The 18,988-nt window shown below is 35.4% G+C and overlaps 1 protein-coding gene across 1 annotated transcript in view; it reads left to right on the plus strand.

Moving 5' to 3' along the window:
- Nucleotides 1-18,988, plus strand: part of COL4A4 (collagen type IV alpha 4 chain) — a 70,117-nt gene that overhangs the window by 3,570 nt on the left and 47,559 nt on the right. Inside the window, exons 2-8 of the mRNA XM_082767274.1 lie at nucleotides 121-304; nucleotides 2,718-2,757; nucleotides 4,694-4,771; nucleotides 13,127-13,261; nucleotides 14,155-14,199; nucleotides 15,841-15,957; nucleotides 18,705-18,773. Of these exons, the coding sequence (XP_082623400.1) occupies nucleotides 249-304; nucleotides 2,718-2,757; nucleotides 4,694-4,771; nucleotides 13,127-13,261; nucleotides 14,155-14,199; nucleotides 15,841-15,957; nucleotides 18,705-18,773 (540 nt within the window). The 5' untranslated portion in view covers nucleotides 121-248. The remainder of the gene's footprint in view (nucleotides 1-120; nucleotides 305-2,717; nucleotides 2,758-4,693; nucleotides 4,772-13,126; nucleotides 13,262-14,154; nucleotides 14,200-15,840; nucleotides 15,958-18,704; nucleotides 18,774-18,988) is intronic.

The raw sequence follows: 18,988 nt of genomic DNA on the forward strand, positions 1-18,988 counted from the left end.
GGGTAATAGTGCCACTATAAAGTTGTGCAGTGTGATGTATTTCAATTGCTGACAAATTTTGGTTTTCCAGTAATTATTCTTGTAAAATTATACCTCAGATATATATTTTAATATAAACAGGTTCAGAGGGGAAAACAACAACAGAATGGAATGGTGTCTGTAAACCATCCACAAACAGAAGGAAACAGAAGACCTGCTGTTTTATTTAAAAAAGAAAAAAAAAAAGTGCAGATCATCAATCAATGTGAATGGCATTACCAAAGGATTCGTTTGAACGGATTAAGTGGCTTATCAGAGCTGCCTGGTGAGTTTTACAGATCATTAAATTTTTTTAACTAGAGTCACTGAGATACATTCTTAGCTATCAATTAAACAGTAATCACCAGTTAAATGATCTGCAGTCTGTCTTAAATTGTATAAGCATATAGTTTATATGATTTCTATTTGTCTGTAAGTTCATATCATTTAAACAGGGTACTACACCATTTAAATAGTAGAGAACAGGAACTATAATTCTGAATCTCTTTTAACAGAAAAGATGTTCTTCCACCTACATTCTCATGATGAGCACATTTGTAGAAGTAAAAGTAATGACTAAACCTTAATGCCTGTCCCAGAATAATTTTGCAGATGAGGGATAAATATTAAAAGGTATGAAGACAACTTTTAGAAACTATGATGAGAATACTTGCTAGTACTAGCTGTGGCAGGAGTTCTTTATAGAGGAAAATGATCCTAAGGAGAAGATGACGGTCAGTGTGACCAGGAATGTACAAAGAGCAATGTGTGAGATAAACAATTCCATTTCTATAATATCTTCCATAGAAAGTCAATGCAAACCCAAATATTCCCAAATTCGTAATAAACCCAAGTAACTGCTATGGCACACTGGTTCTTTTAAACTCATTTGTCACACAAATAACTCATTCTTTCTATTTTGGATAGTATTTCTGTCTTTATTATACCACCTGCACATGCAGTTTAAAAAAAGCCCACTGAACCAGTTCATTTTAAGAGTATTTCCTGTATTTCCTATGGTTTCTGCCAGCTAGATTTAATGCTGCCAGTAAGTCTTATGGATGTAAGGTCATTAGGAAAAACGCACATCACCAAGCCCAGGAATTTCTGTCATACCCTCTCTTCCCTTGTTGTGTTGTGTGATTTCATCTACTAGATGAAACACTTAGATATAGGGCATCTTCACTGTCTTTTGACAGTGAACCATACTGAAAGACAGTGCTTTAAGGAGCTTTAATCTTTCTTGCAGCTCAGGTCTTCAGAGGCCCATGTCAGGGGACTAACTAGAGGCAGTGATAGTGATTCTAGTGAGAATGAAACCTAACAGCAGAGAAAAGTTTTGAACTGCAGAGTTCTTTAGGTACAAAAAAGGGCTGTGTAATAATGTTGGTATGTATAAATATATTCCAAATCTGATTAAATTCCAGTAGACTTTCTCTCAGTTGTGTGTGGAGAGCAGTGTTATGCAAAATTCCACTGTTTACTACTATATAGCTGATCATAGGACAGCCTCACCTTGTTTAACCAATCATTTATTTCACTTTTAGCAAGACAGAATATGAGTTTGTCTTCAGTCATCAGCAATCATTTTCATGAACATTTAATTTCCATAAAATCTGCACACTTGAAAAACAGTAGCAGACAATGTAAGTTTAAAAAGTGTATAGAGTAAATGTGCATAAATAGCTAAAATACATTATATTTGTCAGCATTCAATTTGTCAGTATGTATCAGTGCATACAGAGGTTTTATATTTGCAGTCTGAACTGTGAACAATTAATAGTCTGAAACGATAAGCCTAGGTTTGCTGGCACAGTTGTCAATGCTGCAAAGGGCTGGTCATATGAATAACATAAAAAATAAAGTTGGGTTGAACTAAATAGGACTTTGGGAGATTTGCTAAATTTGCAGGGTTGGAGCATTTTGTTACAGGCTTTACTGTAGCCTGTAGCCTAGTACGCAGTATAGCCTGTACATTACAGCTGTATCTAATGTATGTTTCCATGTAAAGAGTGGGCACCTATTTACTTGTCATTAATGGTAATGTTAATATTAATCATTAATAATAATGATTATTTCTTGTATTGCTGCAGAAATGTTGGCCTATGTTTATTTATTTATTTATTCATTTAGAAATCAGAAAAGGCATGATTGCAACTTCATAATCCACCACGTGCAGTGGTTGGGATGGAGCTGGGCTTCCTCAGCAGATGCTCTGGAAACATGCAACTATTTTGAGTGCACTTCTGCTCCCTGCCTTCTTTCTCTCTTGCTGTGTTTCTGAGCAAAAGAAAACAGTACCAGCTAATGCATTCGGGGGCAGATGGCAAATCACCCCCATCTCTGCTCCATCTTCACCCATGGTGTCTGGACCTGCAGAAGTCTGTCTGGAATGCTTTCTCTCTGGCTGTTTCTAATTGTGAGACTGGAAATAGGTTATCAGGAGGAAAAAGAACTTTTACATATTCTTGCACATCCCTATCTGTTTGTACTCAGGATCACAAGTCCAAAAAGATAAAATTATATAGCATATGCTGACCATTTTTTGATGACACATATTTCTTATATCCTTTAAGTAATCACCTCAAACAGGACTTAATCATGTGTCTACACTTCTTTCTTCATAGAGGCTACATGTTTGTGAATGTTGAATATTGGAAGTTTAGTTTTAAATGAGTTTTCTCCTTCTTTTAAATCAGGTGGCTGCTGATTGTTTTTTCAGCACAAGAAATTGATGGGGTAAGTGACAATATTTATTTTTGACAGTTGATAAATAGGATGGTATAGTTCAAACAAAGAACAGGATATACACCAAAATAACCTGTGGGAAAACTGTGATGTTTCTTTTAGTATTTCTTGCAGTTCTTACTTTCTTTTATGTTCCTGTTGCTCAGCGTCACTATTTTGTAATTTTCTTCTTTGGATTCTTCTAGATTATAATTTCAGCATCTTTACACACTTTCAGAAACCTGCCTTTACAAAAGCACTTTAATGCTCTGTATCTTTCCTCATGAAATCCCTTCAGTGGCTCTCCATTATATATATAATGCTTATTCTACCTTTCAAGCCCTTTTCTGTATGTCAAAACTGCCTCTCTGTACATTCCCACCTTCTTTTTAAATGAAAGTCAAAACTTTCATATAAAAATTTAATGTTCTCTCAATATCTACTTTACTTTCCTCTCTGTACTGTCCACTGTATTAATCTCATGTTTGCAGTGCCCTCAGTGAAACTTCTTTTGAGTCCATCCTCTTTGTTTCTTTCAAATATATATGAAAAGCTTTTTTATGTTTTTTTTTTTTTTTTTCCCTGTCACTCCTTTTTAGTTAAAATATTAAAGATTGAAGTATTTTTTAAAATAAATGTGTTCTATTAGAACAAAAGGAAACAGCTTATGTGTTATTAGAAAGCTGCATTCCATTCACATTCCAGTAGAGTCAAGTTTTTAATAACTAGGTGAGAGTCTAGTGTGAAATAGATTAGGAATCTCATGGGAAGTCCAGTATGGGAAAGAGAAGCAGTCTATGAGAGAGACTGTCATACCCTCAATCTAGTTCTAAGGCTTGGTAGTACCAGATATTCTAAAAATATTGTAAATAGTACAGAAATTTTCTTCCTTATCTGATACTTGTCAATGCTTTCTCCTTGAAAAATTGAAGTATGAACCTATTGTGTTCTGTTGATTATTAAAATGAATAACAAAACATTTTGACCTTGATATAAATGAAATCCATACTAAGCAAATATTTTCATGTTATCACTGTTTACTTGTTTACCTAAACTGCTTTTAAATCTTTTAAGTTCTTGTCATCCCATTCAGAGCCACTCTGATCATTTACACACTTAATTTTAGTGAAAATTTGTGACCGAATGGACATTCCAACCACATAAGTGAGTTTATAAGTGAAGAGTTAGAAACTCTTTATGAAGTGTTAGATATGATGAGATGTGGATCACATGCTTCTGGTACCAAGGTCCCTCAGAGGCCCTGACTTTGCCCAGTGACTTCTAAAATGTAGGAGAAGCTTGGCATACAAGAACACCTTTTGAGGCAAAACACTGCTTTTCTAGCAGTGTTTTGTGGTGACAGTCCATACCACAAACAGGCAAGTTGTGTCAGTGCTGTGTTTGCTATGGTCCTCAGCTAAGCAGTCTGGACACACCCCAGCTGTGCTGGAAGAGCATGTCTTGAGACCTCACCAGCTTGAAAGTGTGGGCATCATTCCCCTAAAATACTGAATTTCTTGCAAAATCAAAACCATCTTTGCTTTTCTGCATCAAGTTGAAAATCTATGCTGTATTCTGACATTTGGTGCTTTGCAAGTTCCTTCCTCAGCAGGGAATTGCCCTGTGGATATGCAAAAGTATCCAAATGTTTTGCCTTAAAAATCATCTAATTGACCAGTATGTGTACAAATCAAAAAATTTAGTGCATATCTTAATCAAATAGGAATAAATAATATATTATTAATTTTGATAACATTTTAACAGAGAATTCACATTTTTTGTTCAGTTCTTCAATACTGGATAAGTTTGCTTTAACAGCAATTTCTTCCTATTATACTCTTTCAGAAACAACCAATAATTTAATAATAATAATAATAGTGCCATGCCATATGATAAGCTGTGTGCTGTCTATTGTGTGTTATTAAATTCATAACCTGTCAATTTTTAGGGAGGATACGCATATATTGACCCATGTGGGGGACAGGATTGTTCAGTTTGTCGGTGCTTTCCAGAAAAAGGATCAAGAGTAAGTGATAAGCAGAACTACTGATAATTGCTTTTGCAAATACGGTTCATTTTGTGCACATTGCTATTCTTTAAAATCAGTATGGCTTGTGAGCATAAACAAGTCTGAATACGGCAAGCTAGCATAATTCTGTTGCTGCTGTGAAGTACACCTAACATTGAAGGAAGTTAAGATTGTGAACAGGTTTACTTGTAAATTATGTTTCTAATAATCCTGGTGCCATTTTTTTGGTAAGTATTCTTTGAGATCAATTTGGAAGTTAGACAAAGCCTAATCATATAATATATTAAGTTTAGAAATCTATGCTTGTTTTCTCCTAAGAAGTTGTTTAAAAGAGAATGTCTATGCCATTTACTAGTTTCGTGGGAACTTAGGTGTTTCTTGTTCCCTGATGACCAAGCAACTGAAAAATTGTCAGTGATTGAAACAATTTTCTTTCAAAGCACTAATGTTAATGTTTTGGGCTTAAAACATAAAGTTTGGGGCATAGTGGATCAGTTTTTGGAAGAGCTGCATGCCCCGTTTGTTTCTGTACAACCTGAGTGGCCACAAAAGCAAGGCACACCTTTCCCTTCCTCTGCTTCTGCAGTCATCGGCATGCTTTGCTGTGTCATGATCACTGCCCTGGTGTCCTTGGATCCTATCCTAATCCTCCAGGATTATGTCTATACAAGATTCCCCCGTGCTGTAGGGTTTTCATAATAGGGGCCTAGGATGTGTCTATCTCTGTAACACTGTTAACAAATTGGCATCCCAGGAAGAATATTTTGACTAGCAGCATTGCAGTGTCTCACAGTGCTACAGAGTAGACTGATTTGGATACCAAAAATATGATCTGAAGTACCATTTAAAAACAACTAACTGTGAAACAAGAGGAAAAAGAAAGGATGATGAAATTTCCCCCTGAATCTGGTTCTCTCTCAGTAGTCTGGAAGTTCTGAATTACATGCCTGTAATCAGTCAGTAATCAATATTCACTGCAGTCAGTAAGGCTCTTTCTTCAGCTGTTGTCCCCACCAAGGGTAAACCAAACCATGACTCATGGATTTGCAATTAGTTTTCTAAATACTTACAAGGTCTAGACCTAAGTGCCTAACAGAAGCGTAGTATAAAAATAAACATTTCAAAATAAATTCAATTACCATATGCTAATATAAATTGAGAATTTACCCTTCTCTGAAACAGCTCTGAAACATATATGCACACTGACAAGTACAATCTCTCCAATGCAACAGGAATTTATATGCCATGCAATTATTACTGGTCATCAATAGATAAGGAGTTAAAGTTCTTAACAGCCATTGTATGAAATACAGTTTAAATAAACATCATTCATATAGATTGTTGCAAACATTTTCTAATGTATGGTGTTGAATTATTCTATATAGTATTACTTAATCTTTTTTTAAGCCTGCAATCCTGTTGATTCTCTGCTGTGTTCTGCCTTTACACTCTGACACACTAATTTTGCTTTCCTAGCTTTTGTGGAGACTACTTATTAAAAAACAAAACCCTTACTTATCTTGTTGTTAGCTTCCTAGAATGCAAAACATCATGCTTCATCTACTTTCCAGTCTGAATTCTGCTCCCAGGCTGGTTCATCAGAGGTTTACATCTTCCTCAATTTGGTCTTCAAAGTGCAAGATAGATGGACATTGAAAGACTGGAATTGTACAGTATCAAAGCCTAAAATTTTCAGAAGTGTGCAGTTTATTTAATAAACCTTCTTTGTAAAGGAGTGGAGATATGAGTAACAGTGTACATTTTGTTGCTTAGTGCTTCATTTTTTTTCCCCTTTTTTGCTATTTAGAATAGGCTACATGTCAAAAATAAGGATGAGCTAGTCCCCTCAGCAAACACGTGCTGAAAGCACAAAAAGACTAGAAGATTCATGTACTTGCTGGGCAAAAGGCAGTGGGACAGTAATGTCATCCAGACCAGCTGGAAAGCCAGACTTAGAGCAACCAGCTATGTTCAAGCAACTGCAATACGGGGGGCTTTTGCAAAGACTGAAAGAGAAAGGCAGCATCTGAGTGAGCTGCAACAGTGTATGTAATTGAATTACATTGGTATATGTAGCCCACGCCAACTTTTTTTCCCCTGTTGTGTATTTTTGAATTCTTTTGCCATGGGGATTCAGATGTATGGCATTCTCTTTATTCTCTTCAGTTGAACATGGTAGTCTAAGACTTATCCTTATCCTTAGAGGAGGAGCACCTCTCCTATGGAGAAAGGCTGAGAGAGCTGGGGATGTTCAGTAAGTGTTCTTCATGATTTTTGGTGCCAGCCCTGAACAACTGAGACTTTCTTTTGCCTCTTCTCTCCCAGTAGACTTGGAGACTTTAAGGAGGCAGTAGCAATCAACGTAATTAGAGGCAAACAGCAAATTCATTGGTTTAGTTTATCTTCCTCTTTATTCTTTCATATGATATGTCAAAGAGATAGTGAAATCTTTCCTCCATTTTCCCCTCTTTCTCTAACATGGGAAGTTATACCCTTAATAATTTTTGAAGTGTTGAATCAGAGGCCTAAAAAGTGCTGGTTGCTCTAATAGTATTTAACAGATAATTAAAAAAATGTTTGCAGTTAGCACTGACCAATTGTAAACCTGTCCTGTGCCGACCACGGAGTTTGATCCCATTCAATTCCTTTGGCTTTGTATATAGAGTTAAGTAGATTTAGAAAGCAAGCGTCTATTCATGATCCAACCTGATCAAGCTTTATGAGATCATGTGAAATGCCTGGAGCAAAGTGAATAACAAGTATAACTCAGCAAGACCAATGTTCATTCTTTTGCAGATGAAGCGAGTGGCCTATTTTTATACTAGTGAGGAGAAAACATAGCAAAGAGGTACATAAGAGGAACGTCTTGCATATGAGGTGTAAGGAGTAAGCATTTGTGAGGGATACTAAATGAGTTGGACAGTGGGATACTAATGGTGAAATTTAACACAGTGGTAGGTCTGTCTTCTGATATTGCTGTTCTCGTCACATCTTTCTAATAGATCCTGTGGGTTATCATGTCTTCCTAGTGGCTTAACCGAGTCCAATTTACAGCACAGTGTAAAGGTTTTCTAACTGAGAAACAGGAAATTGTCATTTTTTGTGCCTAAGAAGCGTTATTAAACGATACTTTTTTTGCCTGCCACTATGGTGTAGAAATACTGAACATTAATAACACAAACGAATTGCAATCTGTCGTTCACATGGAATATCCAGCGCTTGTAAAATACACAAAATCCATATATTTGATCTCAAAATGCATGTGCTTAGCTGAATCCTTTATCAGAGATGCATACTAGCATTTGAAAAAACCCATATCTATCCCACTTTTTGCCTTGTACTTGACCATTTTTCTCAGTATGTTAGCTAAAATACAATTTAATTTCTTTAAAATATAAGACTCCTGACATAAGTTACACATTTCTGTAGCACTTCTATTGTATTTCACTTACATTAGCTGAGAACCATAGAACAACAGACCTAGAGAAAGGCAGTCCCCAGACCTATATCTGAAGCAGATTTTTTTTTATTTTTTATTTTTTTTTTTGGTAGCTGAGCAGAACAGAAAATGGTTCTCTGGTTTCAGAAATTAGAAATTTTATGATTTAAACTGATAGAGAATCGAATCTACTTTCCAGAATGTGAAGTAAGAACAGGATCACTCCATTCTCCTCACTGTAAGGTCTCTTTGAGACTGTTCTTCATACACAGTGTCCAACAACAGCATCTGTAAATTAGCAATTTTCATATTAGATATGTTTCCAAATTTTTCAAGAGTTTTGAATTTAATAAGTTATCTCTTCTTTTGTCCTTGAATATTTTCTTTCCTTAATACTTTTGGTACTCCTGTCCCATCATACTATTAATAGTGTTTTTCTTAGTCGCTTCAGACTGGTAACCTTTTCCACATTGGGCAACAGAATTTGAAGGATTACAAAACCCTACAAAATCATTCTTCTTCATAGATTTGAATCAACCAACTATCACCAATCAGTGACTTGTTTCAATAAAATGGATCACAAAATCAAAGAATGATTTGAGTAAAAAGGGACTTCAAGACCATCTAATTCCAACTCCCCTGCCATGGGCAGAGATATCTTCCAGTAGATCAGATTGGTCAAAGCCCCAGACAACCTGGACTTGAACACTTCAAGAGATGGAATAAGAGCAAAAGTTTATTTTATTTTATTAGCTAATCTGATGTTAGTCATTTGTGGTCCAAGACAGTCTATTTGCAGCTCTCTGCTTTCAACCCTTGTCTTTCTTGGAGTGTCTGTGCCAAGATCGTTCTGGTTCAGTACTTCTTTGACACAATAGTGACACCCGCTGGTTTATTGGATACCTCTTCTTTTCATGGTTCAGTGTTAACACTTTTCACAATTTTGTTATGTTTTGTTTTTTTCAGCTCTTCACTGTGATTTGTTGTGATTCACTAAAATATTACGGTTAAGCTGCATCATCAGGTACTATGTTCTCTAGCATATTGTATCATTACAAAATATGCTAAAAGAGCACAGAATTTCCTAGTAGGTTGTAGCATAATCTAGATGCTGAGACAAGTCAAACGTGAAGGGTTACTACTGCATTTAATCAGCTCAAAATCTGACTATAAAAAGAAGTTACCTAATACTTAAAAGGCGCTATGTGATCTGTTATTTCTGAACAAATTGACAATAAAGTACATCCCATATATTTGTTTGATCCTCAAAGAAAAAATTACTCTAATAATGAAAAGAGGGAGGATTTAAAGTCACTTAGTCATGTGTTTTCCTATCTGTATCTCATCTCGATAATGTTAATATTTAGAAGGTTGATTTTGAAGCCTTGACTTTGAGTGAAAAAGTTTTGGTCCCAGTCCTACACAGTTACAGTGGAGGAGTGGAAACTTCCCAGAATGGACACCCCTACGAGTACTGGAAGCTGTGGCTTGGCTGTATAAAAGACCTGTTCTTCCAAAAGGGGAGAGGACAAGAGTGGAGCTTAGAGTAGCAGCAGATACTTCCACCTCACAAAGCAAATTACAAAAGAAAACATCTGTCTGCAAATGCCTTTGTGCACACTCTCTGTTGCCTCCAGACTACTCTTACTTCCCTCCCTTTCTCAATCCTGCCACTGGTAAAATGAAAAAGACTGGTTACGTGCCAGAGTCTAGTGTAGAATGAAAAAGAGCACTATATTATTTGCATACAATCTGATTCTGTGCAGTTGCTGAGAAGTTGTGCTTTTGTTTATGAGAATAGAAGGTATATCCATTTCCCGTATCATTGATTCATCCACATAGCATGTAACATATTCTAACTGAAGGCAATAACTGGACTTCTTTTAAATTTATTGATAACAAGAAGTGAAATGTAGAATTCACTCTGATAGCTTGAACTGTTGTTTGCCTTTCCAGTGAAGATGCCTCTAAAATGTCTGATTTTCATGCAGATAGTGCTCAGGGCAATCTAAAAATCAGGTGCTCTTCAGTGTCTCAGGCTACCAAAAAAAAGTAATTCCAAATAATCCTGGCGATTGTTTTTTCTACACAGTATTAAATGCTTTTCTGCATGATTGTGAAATATTTCAAGTCTTAGTCACAGGAAGCATACTTATTTTTAAAAGATATAGTCTTGTTTTGTCAAAAGTCAGTTTCTTACTGCAGGTCAAGTCCAGGACATGCTAAAATGACAGACCATAGTCTTGACATGGGCAGTTCCTGAGCTAGACAATTAACAGGGCAGTGAGGATCTAAATGAATTTATTGGCGTCAGATGGCAGAGAAGACATAATATTCTGTCCATTTTAACTGAGCTAATTTGTCATTTCCACATAAGCATGACTACCTTCATCCTCTTTATTTGTACAGCTGTCCTGAGACTGTAATGCTGTGGTAGTCACATTGGATGGGCACAAATAATAGATGTGATAATAGATGTTATGACATGGTATCAGTTTGGTCTTAACAAAGCTCCCAGTCATTATCAGTCTTTGAACTGAAAGAAAGAGAGACAATCCACCAGCTTCACATGGCATGCTAAAGTTGTATCAGCTGTCAAACCTATTGTGAATTCTAGATTCAGTGACTGTGTTTTATGACTTCACTACCTCCTGCTGAAGACATAAACCATGGAGTCAATTAAATTCATAGCTTAGCAACTAGAGAAGGCATTTTGTCAGCCTAAAGGACCATATATCCTGGAAGTGTTTATTGCTTATGAGGGTTAGTTACCATCATAAGGTTTCTCACCTTTTTTCTGAGTACTCTGAAAATCATGTTTCTTCAACTGTCCAAAAGGATATATCATCTGAAAAATTTCTCAACTATTGGCTGCAGAGTGTACACATTAATTAAAAATATTAAAGTTGCTGCAGAAACATGTTGTCAGCAAAATGCATTGTTAGGACCAAGGCATCAGAACATTAGCGAGAAATATCTTGTCCTTTTTTTTTTTTTTGCTCTAGTACTCAGAATTGTGCTATAATTAAAATGGTTGTCCAGTCTTTTTTTATCAAGTATTAAGAGTCTGTCATAGCTGCTTTAAAAGGTACTTCAATGAATAAATTCAGTTTTAGAACAGAGGATGTGCAAGGCACTGCCAACAGACTGTCTGCAATTGCCCATACAAGCAAATATTCAAATAATACCCAGAGTCCTTAATGTCCATTCATTGTTAACAAAAATGTAGAATCAGCAGATTTTAATACTTGTAGCTCTTAATTTCCATAATATTGTATACTTCAAATTCTGCTATCAAAAAATTATAACAACTGTTGCTGAAGACAAAATGCTGATTCTGCTCTGGAATTTTTGCAAGTGACTTCATTGGAAACAAAGTCACGGTTTAAGTGAGGGGTGCCAGTAATGACAAACAGAACACAAGGTGTATGAGGATACTCTTTCAGATAGTCCTCCACTATCCTTGTAGGACTTATTTTCCTAGCCTCTAGACTAAATTATTTTTCATAGTTTTAGTGCCCTGAGGTTTAGAGAAAAAAAAAGATGGTTTAAGGCCCTGCTTGCAATTTGTGAGAAATATTATGTTCAGACAGATTCAGTCTACACTCAGCAGAATGGAATTTGGTTCTATCACTTCAACATAATTTGATGCCTGGAGCTAACATACATGTCTACAGCCACCTTTGATTTCTATCCTTTTGTTCTTCCTAAATCCATTCATAGAAATGAATATATGGTTTGTCGTTTCTGTGAATGGAGATTGTACTGAAACATCGTTTACTGCCCTCAAGTGGTCTTAAAGCCATAGCCTTATAGCCTTTTTTTTTTTTTTTTTTTTTTCTGGAAAGCATGGGGATCCATTTTGCTCTCTTTTTAAATGATGTGGTATAACTGATGGACTAACTCTGAAATAAAGCAAAACGCTCTTAAAACAACTTATAGCAAAACTGTTATGTTGATATATAATGAAAAATATGAATAACGTTATGATGAAAAAATGAGTAACGAAGACCATTATGTAGGCTTTGTAGGATGAAAGTGCAGACAGCTCATATGTGAAATGTTTGACTAGAAACCTTATTTTACTTAGCACTGAGTCTGTGATTTAATAGTTGTTAAGTAGCACAGAACAAAAACCAAAACAACTCCATACCAACACTATAGACTAAGAAATCCAGTTGTTTTGTAAGGCAGAGTGTTTTTACTTGAAAATATGGATTACCTTGGAAAACTTCATAGAAACACATAGAGATGATCTGTATGATACTACAGGTGCAGATATTGAATTTAGAGCTGTGTGTAAATAAGTGACATTCTGCAGCCTCCTAAACATTTGTAACTCAATCTATTCAAATTTATTCTTTCTGTAAATGCATTTGCTAATAACTATCATTTTTTCCTATGGGAAACTTCACACCTATTATATAAGGCATTAAAATCTGAGAGTGATGATAAAAGATATGTGAGCTAGAAAAACTTAAGATAATGAATATATAATGTGGCTTGAAAGAGAGAGGGAACTCTCTTGATTTGTTCTAATGTCTACAAAGCCCTTTTGTCTAAAATGAGCCAACACTTATTGGCAAAAATATGACGCTCAGTAGAGTCTTGTTCTTGCAGAAGGATTTACACTGATAGACCCAGGAGAACTTGCAATTTATCCCAGATATCTTGGAGAGATAGTGCTGGACACCTGATGAAGATGAAAAGAAATTATCACGTTGACCAAATTGTTAAATTTGAAACTTCTGTTCCTATAGCATCTAATGCGTGGAACAGATCTGCTCCCTGTACTGTAAGCTGTTTTGAATGATAACATTGTAAGCCTTGTTTTATCCATACAGTCATCTCCAAAATGCTGCCTACTGTGAGGTTTACAGTATTATTCACTGGCTTATTTGGACTCTTTTCAGGGTCAGCCTGGTGAGTTGGGAGCTCAAGGTCCAATTGGATCCTTGGGATCTGCAGGACCAGCCGGTCTGCCAGGGGAAAAAGGACAGAGAGGTGAGAATGGGCAGCCTGGGCCAGCTGGAGAAAAAGGTGATAAGGTAGGAAACATCATAGACATATCTTTTGGATATATACAATATATATTGTTAAATGCTAACAAGTAAAACAGAACCTGCATGATTAGAAAGCATTTGCCAAACTACCCTCTTGCTCACCCAAAATTCTCATTGAAATCAATTACAGCTTTCTTTGGAAAAAGTATTTCAGGGATTATTTTTCCCTTTGGATTGAGAATTTAGAATTCTCAGAAGAAAAAAAATGAAAAAGATCAAGTTTCTGATTAGTATATATCGTGTCATCCTCCTTAACCTCAGAGGACTGTGGAAGGAATGCAGAGGAATGGGGAATAGGGAGGAATGGAGGGAGGAGCAAGGCGGTTTTAAAAGCACCGTACACTAAATATAATTTTACTGCCATTTACGGAGTATAAACTGCAGTTCAGGTCTGTATCGTTCATAGCTGTGCAATCCCTGTACTTAGCTCTTTGTACTTTATATTAATTTTAATGGTCTAATTTCTCATCTTAGTGGATGATTAAAATCACTAAGGCAAGTGTCTAATAGGTGAGATATAAGCCCTGTAAATAGAAATTGTGCTACAGGTATTATCAAAACAGGAACAGGTCATGAAATTAAGTACAGAATAATGTTGTAAGTTATAGTCAACTTTCACTTTGTATATTTACAGTTGTTGGAGAAAGAATGAATATGAGAAATAGACATTTGTCCTGTTACATGAGTACCTGTTGGCTAGTCTGATACTAAGCCTTTTGTGAGATATTTATTTCTGATAATAATTAAGGCTTTGATTCATATTTCAAACAAGCATTTATTGTTTGTCAATATATAATATTTATTTATTTAGTTAGTCACTTCTTCTAAAGAGTTAATGACGTCAGCAACTTTGTTTTTTTTATGTCACCTGTTTTTAGGGCCCAACTGGAGTCCCAGGATTTCCTGGTCTAGATGGTGTTCCTGTACGTATTGAATGAATATTGCTATAGAAAATCATGGTTTCTATAAAGTCAAAGCAAGTCTTCTGATAGAATAATACACTTAATAAATTGTTTGGTTTTATATCCATCCATTCTTATTGTACTACCTCAGAATTACATATGTTGCAAAAATGTTAAGTAGCCAGGATAACATTGACTGTGTTTAGTACTTATATCAAATTGCACAAAATCTCAGTGAGGTAAGTAAATCATTTCCATGGGGGAGAGGGGCAGTGAAGATAGAGACTAACCCAAGTCTACCCGCATGTGGTAGGATTAAAAACAGTGAGTTTGTTTTCTTAGGCTCTGTAATATGCTATAGCCTGCGTGCTGCATTATTTACATCTCTGAAATCTCGGCAAGTTATCTCAAATTGTATATTGTTTTCTGTTCAAACTTTTTTTTTTTTTTTCCCCATAGTCCTTTTGCAGGGAAATAAATAAATCAAAAAATCAATCACTGAATTTTACCTGAATAGAGACTGAAGTAGTAAAGTGAGTCCTACATATATAAGCATTTGATGATACATTTTTCTGAATGTGGTTTTCAGTATGGAAATGGGTGTGGTAAAAGAAAAATAGTATCTCTTAGATGTAGTATTTTGAAAAATGTTTTTTATAACTAAATTCTTATGCTGTTATTAGTTTCATATGGATCAAACAAAGTTAAAATGCTATATTTTTAAAGTGAAAACAGAACTAGAAACTGAGTGGGTATCTTAGCATCTGCTTGTCAGCTGTCCAAACTTGACAATGGGACTATTACCAGAGTGTACAATGTAGAGTTCATGGGGCCAAAATCTAGCACTCCCAAGAAATGTATAACTTTTTGATGAAAAACGTTAATCGGAAAAAGTGTCCGCAAATTGGGTTGAAGTGCCTTAAAGATAAGAAGAAAGTAAAATTGGCAAGAACATTTCAGGCAAATGGCCAGGATACTTTCCTGATTATTTTTCAGAACCAAAAATACTCACTGCTTATATTGCCTACTATCTAACTTGAAGTAGAACTAAACTTTATCTTTACATTGGTTAAGTCTTGCTATGTTGGAAAATTCCTTCCTCAATTCTGGAATATAGTCATTCTCTGTGATTACTTTATACTTGAGTTAAGCTGTATCTTCTTTTTCATCATTTTATCCTATCAATTAAAAAATATGAGGCTGTTTCAGATGACCTTTGTGTATGCCCTTTAGAAATAGTAAAATTACATCATGTGTTCCTAGACAGGATGACTTTTCTTTACGGCCACAGGAAAGGTTATAGTTAAAGAGCTGGAGTCTGCTTTCCCTGAGAAAATAGCACATTAGTTATTGATTCAAATGGGAGTTCAGTCTGGCCCTCTACCCAGTGCTGTCCCTGTCATATTTGTGATGCATCAAAGAACAACATGTTAAAAAGGTGAGGATTTTTCACTTCTTATCACACAAAAAAACATGTATATAGAGAGAGATCACAAAATCACTAGAAAACATTTCTAGTGTAAAGAGGATGAAGCTGGGAGCACTGTGAGATGTCCTCTGTTTCAGTTCTGTGATATTTGTTCCTGAATTGTTTTGTTAATTTAAAAACTAGTTTTCTGTGTATCATGGCATGTCTCTAATAAAAAGTAAACTGTCTTTCAGGGATTACCAGGAAGTGAAGGACCCAGGGGCAAACGTGGTGTAGATGGCTGCAATGGCTCAAGAGGCGATCCAGGATTTCCAGGCGAAAATGGATACATTGGACCTAGAGGTCCTTGTGTATGTTAAAGGCATTCCTATTGGCTGTTATTCTTGCATGTCTGCATTTCCTTTGCAAGCTAATAGCTCTTTAAATGAAATGATTTTGCACTGTGGCACTAGCTTTCTACTTGACAGTGAAGTTCCAGGCACCTTCTATTCTTGCTAAGGTTAAAAGGAATGAAGAACACTTGATGCCTTGGTGGATTAAGTTTGAGCTTGAATGTGAAATAAGTTCCTATAACCTTTAAGTATATATGTCTAGCTTGAGAGTTAAATTCTACTTTGTTTCCCTGGTACTTAACCACACCAAAGCTCGTACCATTTTATGGAAGCAAAACTGTGAAGGAGTACCCTGAAAACATACCATTTATTACTGCTTGAAACTTCATGAAAGCCTTAATAGTAGGAACACACCTGAGATGAGTTAGCAGTCAATCAGTGGAAGTTGTAATATTTTAAGATTTTTTAGTGTTAGATCACAAAAATGTACTAGTAGGTCTCTTCCAAAATCATTCTCTTACAGTTTCACATGTCTCTTTTTAGCTATCTACTCACGATCACTCTGTGCACACCTAATCTTGCCTCGTTGTTTATCTGTATACATGGAGATAATTTCAGTTGAAATTGTTACTTTCATATTGTTCACTTTTCCTGTTAAAATTGAAAGCATTTTAAAATTGTTTAAATAGTCAGATTAGCAGTGATTTTCTAATGAAGATAAAACACAGATTCATATCAGTAAGGGATATAACTTATTGTAGCTCCAGAGAAGTTTTGCTGAACAGATGTAGTCACCAGTTTTTGAGCTTTTGTGGAAACAATTTTTACTTGTCAGTAATTAATAATATGTCCTTAGTTGGTCTGAGTGCTTCCCTTTCTAAATAAAACAGTAAAAAGCAGTGCAATTTACATGAAAAGTTGAATGTGTTTAGTAGGAGTTAAATAAGATGCTGATTCAGACATATGCAAACAATGAGGGGGGGTGTGAAGACATTACCAAATTTTATCAATTAGAAAAAACATACAGTTCAAGTGTTGGACCTGTAGTAAATACTGTCAAACACACAATCTGATAAAAAACCTGCTAATAACCTCATTTTTTATACCTCTCAAGGTAACCCATTACACTCCAAATGGTAAAATGGCTTCAGCTGTATTACATTTACCTGTGTTTTCCTACTTATGGCTTTCAAAATGGAGTTTTGCCTTTAATAATTAGACAAATGACATAAAAGAAAAATGAGACATGGGACAAACTGCAGCATAAACCCTCCCAGTTCCAGGAGCATGCTTTTTGTTAGGCCTAGAAAAGTATTTGCAACCTACAAAGAAAAGGGTACAACAGGCATGTAGCCTTGGATATCCACACTAAAATCCAATGCAAATTAATTTGGCTATCCAGAAAAACAAGACATGGTAACCATATTTGCTTGAGTGCAAGAATGCTACTCCAACCTCAGTGTGGATTGCCTGTTTTTAAATCAATTTTCTTGCACCAAGTACCAACTTGACTATATATTACAGCTAATATTGTTATGTTACTTGTTATTTATAACATAATCTTGTATAATTTTATATAGCACTGTGTACATATTCCTCAGCTTTACTTCATTTACCTTACCAATAAATTAAAAAAATAGATTCATTTCTATTTGCAAGTTCTTACTTAAGTCAGTTAATAAACTGAATCTAATTAAGATTTTTTATTACACAAGAGTTGACATGTAAAATAAGGAAAGACAAGCATAACTTCTGAGATGCTTAATGTGCTCCCTAGCAGCTGCTGTGTGACCTGTAAATGTCATCCCATCTACTGTAGGTATATCCAGCTGCAGGCAGCTGTAACTCTTATTCTATCATTCTAGGGATAACTACTTTCCCTGTTTCATTCTGACTTCAGGATTTGAACAGCCAGTGGATAATATCAGGAAACCAGTAAAGTTTTAAAGTGGTTAAACTCCATGGAAAACAGTAACCCAGTTTATTGAAATCAATAGTTAAGTGGTTATGGACTTCAGTTAAATTGTACCTGGTGTGTCAGGATTTCAAAGGAGAAAATATCAGAAATAATGTCTTAATATATTTGTTCTTCAGATATATACGTATTATGCTGTTAACAGTCAATTGAACGTTACAGTTAAATTTTGAAAAAGTGGTCATCTGCTCTTGCTAACTCATACTGAGGTTTTGAGGGTGTTATGATATGCCAAGTTATACAAAGGACTTCACAGCAAGAACCACAAGAACTTTATTTTTAAAAATAAATATGACCTATAGGTGTGTGTGTGTGTATTTTTTTTTTTTGTAGACTGTGAAACATATTTGCTAATACGTGGAAATGTTGAATATTGTGCATGTAACACAGTCCATACTCCCAGCTTTTTAACTGTATGCAGAAACACACTAGATCCTTCTAAATCACAGCGTGGACTTTTGGAGAAGGCAGTGTATGTAATACTTAAAGCCACTGACTCACTGAAAGAAAATGTAATGTTGATATACTTCATTCTAAAGGCAAAATCTGTGAAAATTGTAGAATATTGAAGTAGCCAAGAGCTTAGGAAATACTCAGAGCAGGAGTCAGAATCTATGAGGAGTTGTTTTGCTCAGCTTTCCAGAAGAAAACTTCACATTTAAGGGTCTTGTAAGATAAAAGAGCTGCAACATGCTAAAACAGTTATGGTGTTTCTAGTGGATTACCTAGTGGCATATGGACACCAGGAAAGTACAGCCTAACATAAAAGATTTTTTTTTCTTCATTATAGGGAAATCCAGGGCAAAAAGGAGAAAAAGGAAATTCAGTGTTTGTATCACATTTTGGAAAAGGACCCCCAGTAAGTATCTGATTGTGAAAAAAAACATATCTTGTAGGAAAAAATGTATGGCAAATTTAATTGTGTGAAAACATTGTTTGTGAAGCTTGTTGCAAACACAAATTAAAAGCAAATATACAACTGGAACAGATAGATTGAAATCTTAAAAACTATAAAATTTAGAGAACTCCGATAACAATTTGAAGTCAACACTTGTGATACTTCCTTTGCTAAAT

Source organism: Aythya marila (assembly GCF_965140915.1).
Source record: "Aythya marila genome assembly, chromosome: 9".
In the NCBI taxonomy this organism is placed as follows: Eukaryota; Metazoa; Chordata; class Aves; order Anseriformes; family Anatidae; genus Aythya; species Aythya marila.